The sequence below is a fragment of the Embiotoca jacksoni genome, unplaced genomic scaffold (assembly GCF_022577435.1).
Source record: "Embiotoca jacksoni isolate LCO1_2020_lvr unplaced genomic scaffold, fEmbJac1.0.p SCAF_2, whole genome shotgun sequence".
Classification (NCBI taxonomy): Eukaryota; Metazoa; Chordata; class Actinopteri; family Embiotocidae; genus Embiotoca; species Embiotoca jacksoni.
Window position 1 is genome coordinate 1,257,795 of NW_027185340.1, and position 15,203 is coordinate 1,272,997.

A 15,203-nucleotide genomic window follows, 5' to 3' on the forward strand; every position below is an offset into this window, starting at 1 on the left:
ATTAACTGCATCTTGTAAATAAATATAGTGGAGTAAAAGGCAAATGGACAACTAAAATGATCAAATAATGTATAATTAAACTTAATCAATCAAGAAAATACTGGTCTTTTCAGTTCATCGTCATATTTAAGTCTCCAGAAATTCAAAGAGTAAAAGCCCAGACCACTGGCAGTGTTATAATGTGGTGTCACAGTTAGTTCAGAAGCATTTCACCTCCGGTCGTAGCCACAGATCCTGCAATAATTAAAATCCTCGTTGTGCATTACTCCCTTGCTGGGATCGTTGGTTCCTCTGAAGAGCAGTCTGAAATAGGTCACCCCAGCACCCTGTAGTGCATCTTAAAAGTACACTGAATCAATTAAGTGTGATCATGCTCCCTTGATTATTTTGGCCCTGTTTTACCACAGAGAGGAATTTCAAATAGGCTCTCTAGTTTGAATAACAAGGTTGGACTGTGGTGACAAATGGTGCCAGAGTGGGTGTTTCTTCCCCTGTTTTTCCTCTGCCAAATTAACTCCCTGGCTGATTGCCTGCTTTAGCATATGAGAGGAGGTGAGCAGAGGTGTGTACCTAATTGCCTTGGATAGCTGATTATGTGTTGCAAAAGGCAAATGTTATGAAATCCTGTCGTCATTTAAAGGAGAGATGCTCTGACCTCATGAACCGAAGCGTCTGTTTGCTTGGACTCCTCGCTGAGGGACAGACGCAGTGTCAAGTCAGAGTTGGAGTCCCGACACCTGTGTTTTCTTTTATACGTTTTTTGTAAATCCAGCTCCTTCTTGTTTTCCCTCATTAAATCTGACAACATCTGGAGTGCGGGAGAGGATTCCTTTAATGTGGCTAACGTTACTGCTCGTGTTATTCTTGCCATTTTAGCTATTTGCTTCATGCACTGCGCTTTCATTAAAGCTCCATCCAAAGCAGCCCCAAACGCTGTTATCCAAAGTTTTAAACCACCTCTATGAAAATCGTTCGAGCTGCAGCCTTAACAAATGATGAAAAGCTTTTATTTTCTAAAGAAGCATACTTACCTTTTCACCTAATAGTGATGTCTCACTTCAAAGAGAGAGCACGATTAGGCCAACATTGTCCTGTTTCTATATCCTTTGAGTTCAAAGGGAGAGTTTCAATGCAGCATTTCATGTGCAGCTTTTTCAAATACTGTTTTAATGCAGTTTACGTGTTTTTGATACCCAGATGTGTCAGATTTTTAGCACAGGAAAATATATAACATGATATTATGATTGCATGCCATAGTTTGTTTGTGTAAGTAAAGAATTAATGCCATGTCTGGTTTCATATTGTTTTTTGTCTTGACAAACTTCAATTACAGGAGATGAGCAAACACCTAAAATAGCTACAAACTCAGCATTGTGATGCAGTTTGCTGGCTAATGATTGAAGAGAACGACATGATTGTCAACCCGACCTATGTCGAGGGCCCCGAGAAACATTCCCTAAAGACGGCATTAGTAAAGAAACTGGTTGAGCCGGGCAGAGAATAGGAGGCGTAGAGGAAGAATGAGATAAAAGAGTCTGTTGAGTACATACATCAAAGCTCTCTTAATGACAAGGGATGCCATTAGGGTTACAGTGGCTTTTGTTTCAGCTTCCTCTCACCTGCAGTTTGTTGAGGGCACTCTATCCACTGTTTTGTTGTTAAGACAATTTGCATGAATATAAAATGTGTGCACGCGGGGATAGGAGTCTGTTCCAGGCTGCTAATCTTAGAAGTGGCCAAATGTTCTGGTCAAAATTACAGCCTCCCTTTTCACTTGCAAAAGAGAAGAAAAAAAAAGGAACCATTCAGTTTCCTCCTGCTGTAAAGAAGGATGAAGCTATGAAAGGCTTACATAGAACAATAGAAACAATATGGAAAAGCTGTTATCCTGTATGCCATGAAATTTATTGACTTAAAAGTTTTCTTGGTGCCTCCGGTGCTGGAATGGGATTTGACAAATCAGAGCGTGAAATTATGATTAGCCTCTCTCGGTTTGTAGACGGAGCGGGGCACTAGCAGACTTGGCATGGCCAAAGGTGTAACCTGTTTTGTTTTGCCCCGGCATTGCTTTCCCAGATGGTGCGACCAGCTGCCATTGAATAAACGCTGGACTGGTAACAGTGTGAGAATTACCACGGCCTTGTTTTAGTTTGGGGTGCATAACAGAAAGCTTGTCTTTTCTGCCACTGGCAGGAGGAAGTGGAACGGTCACCTGGTGTTCAACCACACGACCTTTAGATTGAGGTCAAACTAAAACACTATCCAATGTAATTGTTTTAAACTCCGTCCAGTAGGTCTTATATTAGTCTGTCTTTACATGTGAGAAAAGTTGAACTTTAACAAACATTTTACTTAATTTAAATATAGCTTTTTTTGCAGTATTTTAAATATTTTTTACATTCGTTTTAAGAAAAAGGTCAATCTCTTTGTTTATTAAAGAACCCAACAATGTCATCTTCAGATTTACCAAAACAAATTTTTACACTATTGTTTTTTTTTTTTCTTTCTTCCAAAAACCCAATTGAAGGCAAAGGGAAACACCAAGATGACATTAAATCACATAAACGCTGCTCTTTAAAAACTTCAATTCTAATGAAACTTGGTGGAAGTGTGTAGCGTGGGCTACGGAGGAATCCATTACATTTTGGAGCGTGTTCGAATCACGGGGTGGGTTCACAAATTATTATTCTTTTTCATTAACATTGCAAGACACGACATTTTTGCCTAATAATGGCAATACAACTCTCATACAGTAGATGGTAGTAAAGTCAAATAGTGACAAAACATAAGCCATCCCCGGTACATGATGACTCCAAATCTCAATCTGCATTTGCGGGTACTAGTAGTCCTCCGGGATTCACATGTACTTACTGAAACCTGATACAGTAAGCAGTTATTATCGCACACTTGTGGAAAGTAGTTTCATAAAGGGGCACCGGTACAACACCTGAGACGGGAGCGTTCAGATAGACACGTCCACACTTTGACATCATTCAGATAGTTTTGGAAACATATCCAGACATATGTTGTGGCTGCTGTTGCAGATTTGCATATCACAGAAGAATGGACAGTTGCCTGTGGCGGAGCTCCGTGCTCTCCCACAACCCTTCTAGTTTCCTCCTGTTTTTGTCTTTTGAAGGCACTGACTGAGGTAACAATTTGTTGTGTACGGTTTAAGCATCCATTGATAAAAAATATTCAAAATTTCCCACAGTTATGCCAATGCCCCATTGCTCCACATCAGCAAATGCAAAACGCTCCAAGAAGCATGGAGCAGCTCTTATTCTCAAGCACTCTCAAACAACTCAACACAAGCATTTCCAACACGGCTAATCTACTTATATATAAACAAATATTTAAAAACGTAAGTGCAGGAAATGTAAATGAGTTGCCCTTGGAAGCTAATGGCACTTAAATATTTGCGGATTGTTTTGTCTGGGGCATCTCAGTTTGATGATTGGAGATGATGTCCATTTATTGAAATGTTTCCTGGGAGAGCACTGCAGGCTGTAACTCTGTACATTATCACCGAGGAGGAGACTTTTCCTCTTTAAGGCTGGATTAACACATCCAGGGTGGGCTGAGCAAAGGTAGAATGACCTGTCCCGCCTTACGTGACCCCAGGCCAACCCGGCCCTTTGCCAAGGCTTTGCTGTTTGCTCTTGAATATGCAGAGATCCCCAGCTTCATAGGCTCGGAAGGAGGGAGAACGAGACGGAGGGGAAAAAAAGAGTTGTATCGCGTTGCAGGGAAAATTAGTGAGACCAAAGTTTGAGTTTCTGTGTGTTGGGGGCTGCGAACAATGGCAGCTTTCTGTCAGACAGCAACTTCAAAGGTCTGCTGAGTGACTGCTCTGAGTTATACTTTGTTGTAGATCACTGAGGAAATTCACAGATGTTTTCTCATACGAGACACCATTATAGCGGCTCAAGTACCCAGTAGCCTCGAGCATCTCTCCCTCTCTCCCCCTCTGTCTCTCCCACACACTCAAACTCACTCTCACACATGCACCTCCTCACCCCACCCGCCCCCGAGTCTCTCATATCTCTTGTATGAGACAGATGTGGAACCTGTTTTCTCTCCAACTGTCCAGAGAATAGGGAAAGTTAAAAAGGTCTGGGGTTGTGGTGTTGCTCAGCGACTGTCAAACCCACACTTCTCCTTGTCAGTTACCTCAAAATGTCAAGATCGTTCACACTTACACTTTCCCACATCCTTTGTGGGTCAATAGAATAAGATGTAAATCATTCTACTAAAATGATATTAATGCAAAACTGAGTATTTTACTGCATCATGAAAATGTCATTCTAGTTTTTCTCTCTCCTGCAGATTGCCTTCTTCTCCTTTGAACTGGACCAAAACATCTCATCTACACACTTGACATCTCTTGTAAATTTATATTTATTTCGAGTAAACTGCTGTTTTATATGAGTCAAATAAATGTCTTTAAACCACAGAGCTTTGATTATTATTGTATTTTTATTTCTACTCATTACTAGTGACATATTTTCACATTGTATACAAAACCTGAACGATTATGGTAAATATTTCTACCTTTTAGCCGCCACACAGATATTATTTTGAAGGTCATGGGCTCATTCTTTGATATATTTTTTTTATCCCAGTCTAGATTTATTAATATCTATACGTCCGCCTTGAGAAAAGACACAAAATGTGGATATAATTAAGCACTCTTAATTTCAACACCTGCTGTAATTTACATATATACAACAATATATAACAAAAACAAGCTCTTTTTTACATCAAGTAACGTTTACATGAATTACAATCAGCTGTTGAACTTCCACAAGGTGGTTCATTTTGTCTGAAACTAAAATTCTGATCAAAATAGAAATATAATGTGAAGATGCATTGATTCTCTTTGCTGTTCTCTTTGAATTTTATTGTTAGATTATAAAAAGCTGCTTCAGTTTCCTGCCTCTTAGATCTAACACCTGTGGGAGTTTAGTTTTCTGTCACAATCACAAGTCTGCATCTTTCTTTTAGATGATCTGTGGATGCAGCTTCAAACATGTCTGCTCCTCTTAAACAGTATTTCTGTTGATCAACTCTGCTTTATGCTTTAAAGGACAAAATGAAATACACGGCGGCTGCTGACCGACTCCATGTTCAAAACCTTGAATGTACAGGCAGGAAACTATTGCACTGGGGTTTCCTCCAAGTTCATTTTCCCATCAAATGCTGCAAGAAAAATTTCCTTTACCCAAACCACTGCCGAGGTGACCCTGTGAAGCTTGATGCGTGGCTGTGAGATGGTAGAGGTTTGGAGCAAGTAAATTACCTCCGGGACTGGACATTGTGTCAAGCACACAGTCATGAATTTCTTACAAACTATATCAAAGTCCTGCTCAGCCAAATCCATCCCCCAGCTGGAGTCCTATTGAGATGCATTAAAATGTAAAAAAAAAAAAACGCATTTATGGCTGAACCGAGCATCTCAAAGGGAGATATCAATAATTTGTTAATGCTGATGGCTCGCAAAATTCATGCAGTTGTCACATATGGCTGAAATTTGCCTTGCATAACATGACAGCTCGCATGTAAAGCTGATTTATGTGAAAATCCACCCTGAATCAGAATTAATAATGCGCTGTTTTAATGTCCATAAATCAGTGCTGCATACGAGGATCACAGAAAAATCGTCATTTTGTTTTTAGGTGGATTCCCACTTTACTTTAACAGTCGTCTGGTTTGACATAAGCGAGCAGATTACAACAGCTGACATTTATCTGACATTTAAACCTGAAAGCAAAAAAACCAACTGACAGCAAATACAAACTTTACAGGGTAGACTGTAAAGATGTTTACTGCTTCAGAAGGTTTATGACGTTTTATAATTCTTTTTTCATTCACTTTCAGCTCCTTTGTGTCAAAATCTTTGTTCTCAGAATGTAAGAAGTGAATGCTTCTACACCAATAAAGTACAATTCACAGTGAAACTCAGCACGGGTCAGGTATTGTGGTACCACTTTGTAATGAGGCGTCCTTTATGAAGCTGTAACAGCTTCATAAATGCCTTATAAACCTTTTATTCAGCAGCTGCAATCCGTACGAACAACTTTGATGTTGTAAACTTGTGAAAAATCTAATTTGTTGGTGTTTATCTTCGATCATCATGAGACATGTCTTTTTGAATTCAACTGCACTTTTGTGAAAACGACATACTGCAGCGATCTAACAACCCAAGATGTCGTATTAATGTCTCAACGTTGATCCATAAACCTTTTGGTTTTTCAGTAATTGTTTAGTCACCTGTCTTTGCCCCCTTGTGTCAAACTCAAAGTGAATACATGCTTATCAGCAAAGTGTCTTCATTGATCGATAATATGTTTTAATAATGCCTGATATAATATAATAACTTCTAAAAGAGCTGCTACAAAAGTCGACATGTTCTTTGTGTCGAGGATAGATTTAATATGATGTGGCTCAGGATCCAAAGCAGTGACCTTCCTGTTTACTCCATTTTTACAAGCAAAATCAGCCACCGCTGCCATAACTCGATGTAAACAAGGTTAATCACCACTTTAAAAAGAAAAAAAATCAGTCAACAGTGTGACTACACCAGTCCTGTAGCCAGTGATGTAGTTTAACATGGCTCCAGAGCAGCCCAGCAGGACTCCCCCTTTCCCTCATGACTGTGTGTAAAGCCGTGGGAGAGGACTGGGAACATTAATCCCTTCAAAGGAACAGATCTAATTCAAAATCTGCCGCTCCAAACTAGTTGAGAGGACAGTGATTGTTTCTGCAGGGAAGCCAGATAAAGATCAGAGAGTTGAACTACAACTTCCATTTTTTTCCAGCTCCGCCACAAAAGTTTTGGATGTTATCTTATGAAAACTGCATACTTTTGCCTTCATTAAATGTTCTGAAACCCCAAAACATTATGCAGGACATCTGGGTTTAGCCTTCGTGCTACAGTTTGCTCATATGAAGTGTTTTATTTGGATGCAGCGGTGCATCAGATTGAGCCTTTTTCTCTGGATTCCCGCTCAGACACACTGACATGACAAGAAAACGGTGAAATTGAGACATCCACGTTTCAAGTGCTGCTTTTGTCACATGATTTAAAAGAGAAGTTTCCCTTATGTGACATGTTTAAAAAACATTTGTCTGCTGGGAGTTTTTCTTCAGGCTCTTAGTTTGTCTGAGTGTCAATTTTGATGCTCAACAAAAAGGAAAAAAATGTTAAAAAAAAAAAAAAAATTGACGTGAGGTCCTGATAAAACAACTGATTGAAATGAGTGAAGGAGAAAGAAGTATTTAAATAATTCAGAGAGGGCATAATTAAGTGTTTAATGCCAGTGTTGTAGTTCAAAGACGGAACAAAGACATTTTTAATTCAAATTAGAAATGTAAAAGAGATTCTGCAGAGATGAGAACTTTGTGTTGAGTCACTTGATTTGGTCTCTTTCCTCCATCAAACAGTGAAGGCAACGCTCTTGGAGATCTCCAGAGATAACAATGTCACATTGTCACATAGGGTTCGGCTACAAATCCTTAATTACAAAAAGAGGATCAGATGACTACAGCATCCAATACCGGGGTCTCCAGGCGGCGTGGGGGTCTTTGATCAAGAAAATCCAATTATTTGTGTATATACATTTCCCACATAGTGATTACTTCATTAATTGTCCCGCCTTTATCTCCTCCCTTCCCAACCCCCCTAATAATCAGCTCCTTTATCCAGACCAACAAACACACCATAGGAGCTTTGTGGATTCAAAGGATTTGCTTTCCCCTCTCAAAGAGCCGCTATTCTTTGATGATTGGGCAGCGGCAAACTTCAAAGTAATAAATCTTATTTCTGACTGGCTGGCGGCCCACCAAAGTCCTTATCAAATTCTAAGAAGTGATCCCTCACTCTTCAGATAGACCAAGGATATATCGGAGAGAGGAAGCACTGGAGAGTGAAGAAGACCTGCTCGACAACATATTTGCGCGCGAATGCCCACATCGATCTAAACTCGAGCTTTTTATTTGTATGTGTTTCCGTCTCGAGGAGGACGTCCACGATGGCAGCAGTGGCTGTACTGCGGAATGAAACACTGCATGCTTTTCTCCAGGTTGGTGCCCAAGTTTTCTCTTCACTTTGACCACTTTCAGAAGTTGTGAACTCTCCGTTTGGAGTCTTTATTTTATTTAACGGAGATAAAAGTCGGTGAACTTTGATCGTCTCAGTTTAATGAGCCTAAATGTTTGAGTGTTCGTGTCTTATTCTGCAACATACCGCCAACTTGTGTAGATATTGAAGTAGATTTAGAGGATTAAATTCAAGCAAACCACTTCATCGGGGGTTTACTAGGAAAGCGGCACCGTATTTGTGTTTTCCGTCCTCATTGTGTTGAATAGTGATGTGGAACATGTGTCTCGATCACCCAGGATCGCACTCCCAACTCCTCTCCAGAGAACTGTAAGCACTCTCCGCTGGCTCTCCTGGCTGCCACTTGTAACCGGATCGGGCATCACCACGGATCGAACCCGGCAGATTTCCTCCAGGTCCCCTACGACCCCACTCTGGGCTCCCCTTCGCGTTTGTTTCACCCGTGGACTAACGAGGGGAACCCTCAGAGCAGCCTGGCCGCCACCTCCACTTTCGGACTATCTTCCAAGCCCCAGCTGTCTGCGCACATCCAGAGCTCCTTCAGCTCCCACCACGAACTGCCCCTCACCCCTCCGGCAGACCCCTCGTACCCCTATGACTTCTCTCCGGTGAAGATGTTGCCTTGCTCCATGCAGTCTCTGCAGTCCACCTGCCCCCCCACCTACGTCCCCGCCGTCAGCTACGCGGCCCCAACTCCCATCCCGGCCGCGATGCCAAGTTTCGTGACGGGACACTCCGGCCTTGTGCACCAGCAGCAGAGACAGTTGTCCCCAAACCCTGGAGAGGATATTCCGTGGTGGAGCCTGCAGCAGGGGAACCATGTGAGCCACTCTTCCCCCCTCGGTCCGCACCGCTTCCAGCTACAGAGGGGCTTGGTTCTGGGACATACGGACTTTGCGCAATACCAGACGCAAATCGCCGCTCTGCTGCACACGAAGTCTCCCCTCGCGACTGCGCGGCGCTGCAGGAGGTGCAGGTGTCCGAACTGCCAGTCGTCCACCTCCAGCGACGAGCCTGGCAAGAAGAAGCAGCACATTTGTCACATACCGGGTTGCGGGAAAGTTTATGGGAAAACTTCGCACCTTAAAGCGCACCTGAGGTGGCACTCTGGGGAGCGGCCGTTTGTGTGCAACTGGCTGTTCTGCGGGAAGAGTTTCACCAGGTCGGACGAGCTGCAGAGACACCTGAGGACTCACACTGGGGAGAAGCGCTTTGTTTGCCCGGACTGCTGCAAGAGGTTCATGAGGAGTGACCACTTAGCAAAACACGTCAAAACTCACCAGAACAAAAAAAGCAAGTGCCACGACAAGACACTTGATCACGTGAAAAGAGAGGACACGAGGAACATGTTGTAACACCTTCTAGTCATTCCAAACAGCAGACATGAAAATAGTGCAATACAGTCAGTCCATCATTAGTTCACAGTGAGCTGCATCTTTAGAGGGAATCTGTTCATTCTGCTGGTTGACTTCTTACATCCTTAAACCATAGTTTCTAACATTGCTGGTGTGTAGCACATTTTTGTATATATATAAAGTTTCATACGTTAATTTGGGACCATGGAGAAGTTCGAGCTCATGAGTTTGAATTCACTGTCTATATCATATCCAGGAAGACAAGTTTTCAACTTGTGTTTTGATCATTGTCTTCGGTGGAAGATTTCACTCCCCTGTAAATGATAACTTAATAGCTTTTGTTGAATGAAAGTGTCTGTTTTTGCTCCATATGGGGTGTTTTTAAAGCATGCTCTTGAAAAGATCTGCTGTTGTTGATATGACCCAAATACTGTGTGAGAATAAAAGTTATAACATTTTCCTCATCTCAGAAGAATTCATTTAATGTCCCTCAGTTTTATGAGTGATGAGGCAGCCAGGCTTTAAATGTGTGAGGAGGTGAATTTACCTGGAGTGATGTGCGTGTGCTTTGTGAACTGTTGCTGTTGTCAAAGTTTTACGACAGTAAAAATCCAGTTAAAAATTTCAAATGATTTTTTTTTTTTTTTAGAGTGAAAATGAAAATCAACTGATTTCAGTTCATTTTTCATTTCCGGCTGTTGGTGAAGGTCAAAAAGAAGCAATTTTACTGAAGTACAACATGTTTATTGTTTTTTCTACTCTGGAAATGAAAAGCTCTTCTTAAAATCCTTTTTTGTTGCTCTTGTTTTGTGTAACCTTTAACAAAATCCAAGCAATGAGGTGACAGACGTTGAATTGGTGGGGGGTGTATTTGAAAATGTAAAAATGTCCACCACAGCGTTGAACTGTGCGAGGGCTGAAATTTGGTCGCCAACTGAGTAAAACCCGACAAAACGTAGAAGCGATTCCTCCATCAGATGCCGACCTGAGCGCTTCAAACACGTTAGTGAAACCTTCATTTAATTCAACTCCATACTTTGTATTTCAGTATGAAAGTTTTATCCTTTCATAGATGAAGGTGCAAAAAAAACAGGAATAAATAAATTGAACTCGTACATGTTTGGAAAATATCACACGTATTCAAGAATGTTTTTTTTATAGTTTCTGTTTAGTTTTTCCTTTCATTAGAATCAGCTGTAAACATGCTGTACTGTGTTGGTGCCCTCTGACAGGTGATCTGGTCTCTGGGCCGAGATGAGTCCCGTTAACAGGAACTCTGGATCATCACCGGATTCTGGTTCCAACAGTGACGTTCAGGATGTGCAGCAGATTTCTTGTGGCTGAGTTTGTCAGATCTTTCACAGACGGCCGGTGACAGTCCACTTTCAGCTTTTTTGACCAATCAACAGTGACGGTGTTGATTATTTTCAGAATGAAAACATAATCACGTTTGTCATATTCGCCACTGCTCCACCAGGGCAGTGCCTTGCTCAAAGGCATTTCAGTGCGCTACAACTTTGTGATCAGTTATGAAGTATTTCATGTTGACCTCCTCCACTCTCATTTTCTTTCTCATTGGTGATTTAAAGTGTCAAAAGTCTTGACATAAAAAAAAAAATCCCAGATTTTTTAACCTTGAGTTTCTTCCTTCCGTGAAGTTAATGAACACAAAGTGAAAGTGAGAAACTTGAAGCGAGCTGACTGGTGAGAGATCCAAGCATCCGGTCAGTGACCGGTAACGGATGCAGAGCATCACTGCTGTTCTGTCTGATGTGGGATCAGTGTGAAAGGAAGGAGGCTGCCATTCAGGAGAGTTTGGAGCAGTAGTTTTTTGCCTCAACAGCGCCCCCTCTTGTAAATTGCAGTGGCTCATCAGAGCAGATAAATATGAATCTAAATGTAAAGCATTACAGTAAATATCCATTCTTGTTTTCTACGATTCTTTTTCCATCATTTTTAATCCCAACATGTTTATAACTGAGCCGATGTTGAAGTCACTTCGTAGTTCTCCTTTTTTCCACCAGTGTTGGTTTTGTTTTATGGTTCTTGGGTAAAGCTGCAATTTTTTTTCCTGTTTAAAAATGACTTAAATTTACTTATTTATCCTTTATTTATCACAAATCGTTTCATCTGTTGACTTTAAAATGCGATTCTTCATCCAAACACAAACATTGTTTCAGCGCCAGATTTCAAGGATTGAACGTGTCACCGTTCCTAAACTGACGAAGCACGGACAGTTTAAAACTAGCCTCAGGTAAATGCCCCACATTCATTACATTTATTTATCTACTGTAACTTATCCATGTGAATAAACTAAGATATCATGTTGCTGGTGTTGTGTTAAGATTTGTTCAGAACAATAATGTGTGTTGCAGGGAATCAGGCCAATATGGGTTTTTTTTTAATAACGATCAAATGAAAAACACAGATTCAAATTTTCATCAAAATTTTCATTGATAACCAGAATGAAATAATTGTATTTGATCCATAAATACAGATTGAGATGTTCAGAATCATAAGATTAATTTTGATGTTGTATTTATCATTATTTGGACCACTTTTTGACATATTATTCTGCACTAACCTGAAATGTTACTTACATCCAGTCTTCCCCATAATTTGCATGAAATTAACATATCATATTCATCACAGAAGAGAATATGGAATATACGGGGGAAACTACAGTATAGGATGAGATGTGACCATTTGAACTGTAAAGTCTTTATCCACGTTTTCTGATCCTATTATAAAAGGAAGCCTATGGATGGATGTGTTGAATGCAGCCGGACTGGCTCCTCACAAAGGCTGCGATTTGGCTCCATTGTCCAGGATACAGAGAATATTCGAGAACTCTGTTGGAGGCCATAATGCGTAACTGTTCATAGCGAACACATTATGTGATGTGGATTAAATGTATTTTTCAAAACTCAGAAAAAGATTTTAAGAACTTCATATGTCAAACGCCTGACCAAATGTTACTCCATTTTTTTAACCTTCACTGTGATTGAAAGAGAAACATCATTAGCATTATTATCATTAGCATAATCGTAGATTAAATGCTCATTTCCATTATCTTATTCTGTATGTCGTTCCCTCCGGGGAACACTTTTTTCAACCCCCTTCCAGAGTATTTATAGGCAGTACACAAACAACAGTAAACCCTTCATTTGAATAGATCACCTGAGGCGAGAGGTTGTTTTGACCTGTTGTTATGTTGTTTTTTATATGTATTATTTACACAAAATTAAATAAGGCATGTTTGCTATCTTCTGTAGCTCTTCATGTTCTTCTACTTGTTAATAAATTGTGCATTATTTGTAGTTTGATTCTCATTTTGTACAACGAACAGCACATTTGTGGAGGTTTTAAAGTAGAAGCCAACGGTGTCTAATAGTATTAGTGTTATAATACTAGTTTGGCTAAACAATGGATCAAAATATAGAATAAAATACCATTAACAGCAGGTCAAAACAACACACAGGTGCCGTGTAGAGTCCCCCCCCCTCCTCCCAGTGTTGACCTGAATTGGGTACATTTTTTATTTAGTGTTTAAATATAAGGAATAATTGATTACTGAATGTAAGACATAATATTAATCATATGATGTGGCTCCCTAATTTATATGAACACATGATTTATTTTTTTACATTTCTTGATAATATTTGTAATTGTTTATGTTTCTCATTATGTTTACAAGTATTCACATACAAGTACTTTCTAACTCTCCATTACTGCTTCACAGACCAGATGAAGGATGCAGCTCCAGAAGTGATTCTGAATCCACCTGCAGCTGCTCTTTCTCACACGTTTGTGACTTTTAATTTCAAGTGTAAACTGATTCAAATTAGTTTTTGAAAGAAGTCTATAAGCAGTTAGCAAAAGCTTCATAACATATCAATATGATGACTGGTTATCAATTCATTAACTGTACATACAACTCGTATCAGTTGTTCACTATCTGTTTATGATATATTATAAAGCAGCATGTAAACACTTTGTACATTTCAGTGATTATATTGTGCTTTTACGTGCGTCTACATGTGGAGCGATGCTACTGTGACTGCAGCATTAATAGTGACATTAGGTGAATGCTGAAGGAAAAGTTAAGAAGTTTAATATTACATTTAAATATCAAAAATAGTCTCTGCCGTCACGTGAGTTCAGTTCCCTCCATTATATGTGATCCAACTTCACTTGGTCTGCAGAGATTGTTCAAAATAAAATACATGACAAGCAGCGGATTAAATAAAATCCCTGATGTCAACAGTTGTGCTGCTTTCAGTGGACGACACAAATACCTGAAACAGCTGATGTTACATTTAGTTCAGCACGTAGAAGCAGGTTTGTCTGGACGCAGGACAGATAGTGAATCTGTGAGCTGAAGCTAAAACATCTTTCTTCTCTTTTCAGGGTTTCTTTGCCCTCAAAGCCTCTGAAGGTAATGTGTTTACTGCTGTTACCATGGCAACAAACCTTAACCAAGTCATTTTAAGCCAAACTAGGATCTTTCCCTCAGGTTTTAGAGGTTTTACTGAACCGGACCGATCGTAGTGTCACATGATAAAACTGATTTATTTTTCAGCAATGATTTGTAACAGTGTTGGAAGTCAAAGATAAATATTGTAATACTGCTGATATTTCAGGAAGTAATGTCATATTTTTGTAGAAATCTTATTTTGTTGCTCAGTGTACAGAACAATAAAACATTCACCTTCGGCTGCAAGTCCGAAAATGGATTCAAACAATTATGCAATAACTTACTCAGATAAAAATGAATGAACTAGTCAATGACTACAAATCTTTGAACTGAACTTAGAAAAACATTTAGAATCAGCAAAGCTTTTCATAGTTTCCATAATGAATCCCCTCCTCTGCTAACTTCATATGAATAATTGGAAAGATGCTTTCTGGCATCTGTAAGTGCAGACTCATCCGGTAGGCACTCTTTGAAATGCACCTCATAAGAAACTCAAACTCAGCTGTTCTGTGCTTTTGCAGTCGAGCTTTCAGTGTCTGTAGCTGTAAGAAGGTGATAGTGATTTTCATGACTCACAAGAGACCTGTCTAAACTACCTCGATGGTTATAGCAACACAACAGACTCACTCAGTCGAAGACAATAAACCTCATTGTTGTGTAATCAGGACGACCTCGTACTGCATCTCTTACTATTTGCAAAGCAAAACAGCAGAAAATAAATATAATCCTGTTGTTTTTTTTACCTCAGACAGTCATTGCTTTACATTTTGATGGAGACGAACATTTATTTTCCATTGTTCAATCATTTCTCTGATTGTAACCAGACATTTTGAGTCATTTACATTTTTATGAGAAAATTAAAGGATTCTACTTTTGTCAGTGTTAATTGGCTCTTAAGGAGAAACGGTTTTGGGTTTTTAAACCATGAAAAATTGTAAAATTGGATTCTAACTTTGACTTGTTCTAGACATATAAAAGTGTTGTGATAAAGAGGAAATTTCATGCTGGTTCTGATTAAAATGGTGACTCTTGAACAGAGAATTATGTGTTGGAGGTCAGACAGTCAGTCTCATGCTGGTTCCATGTTTTATACATCAGTACACAGTGATTAGATGTAATTAAAACATGTTGATTTTTTTTTTTTATAACTGATTTTCCTTTATTCAGCACATAAATATGTTGAGATGCAGATAAGCATTTATGTAGCTGCTCAGTGAACACTTATGATACAAAATAGTGGATCTACTTA

The 15,203-nt window shown here is 39.7% G+C and overlaps 2 protein-coding genes across 2 annotated transcripts in view; both read left to right on the plus strand.

Moving 5' to 3' along the window:
• The window catches only part of myo3b (myosin IIIB), a 61,391-nt gene extending 56,941 nt beyond the window's left edge, over positions 1 to 4,450 (plus strand). Inside the window, exon 36 of the mRNA XM_069155224.1 lies at positions 4,330 to 4,450. The gene's annotated coding sequence lies outside the window, so the exon portion shown is untranslated. The remainder of the gene's footprint in view (positions 1 to 4,329) is intronic.
• Positions 4,451 to 7,745: 3,295 nt separating this feature from the next.
• Positions 7,746 to 12,793, plus strand: sp5a (Sp5 transcription factor a). Its single transcript, XM_069153790.1, has 2 exons — positions 7,746 to 8,084; positions 8,401 to 12,793. The coding sequence occupies exons 1-2, from the start codon at positions 8,034 to 8,036 to the stop codon at positions 9,475 to 9,477; spliced, it is 1,128 nt and encodes a 375-aa protein (XP_069009891.1). The 5' UTR covers positions 7,746 to 8,033; the 3' UTR covers positions 9,478 to 12,793.
• The last annotated feature ends 2,410 nt before the right edge of the window (positions 12,794 to 15,203 follow it).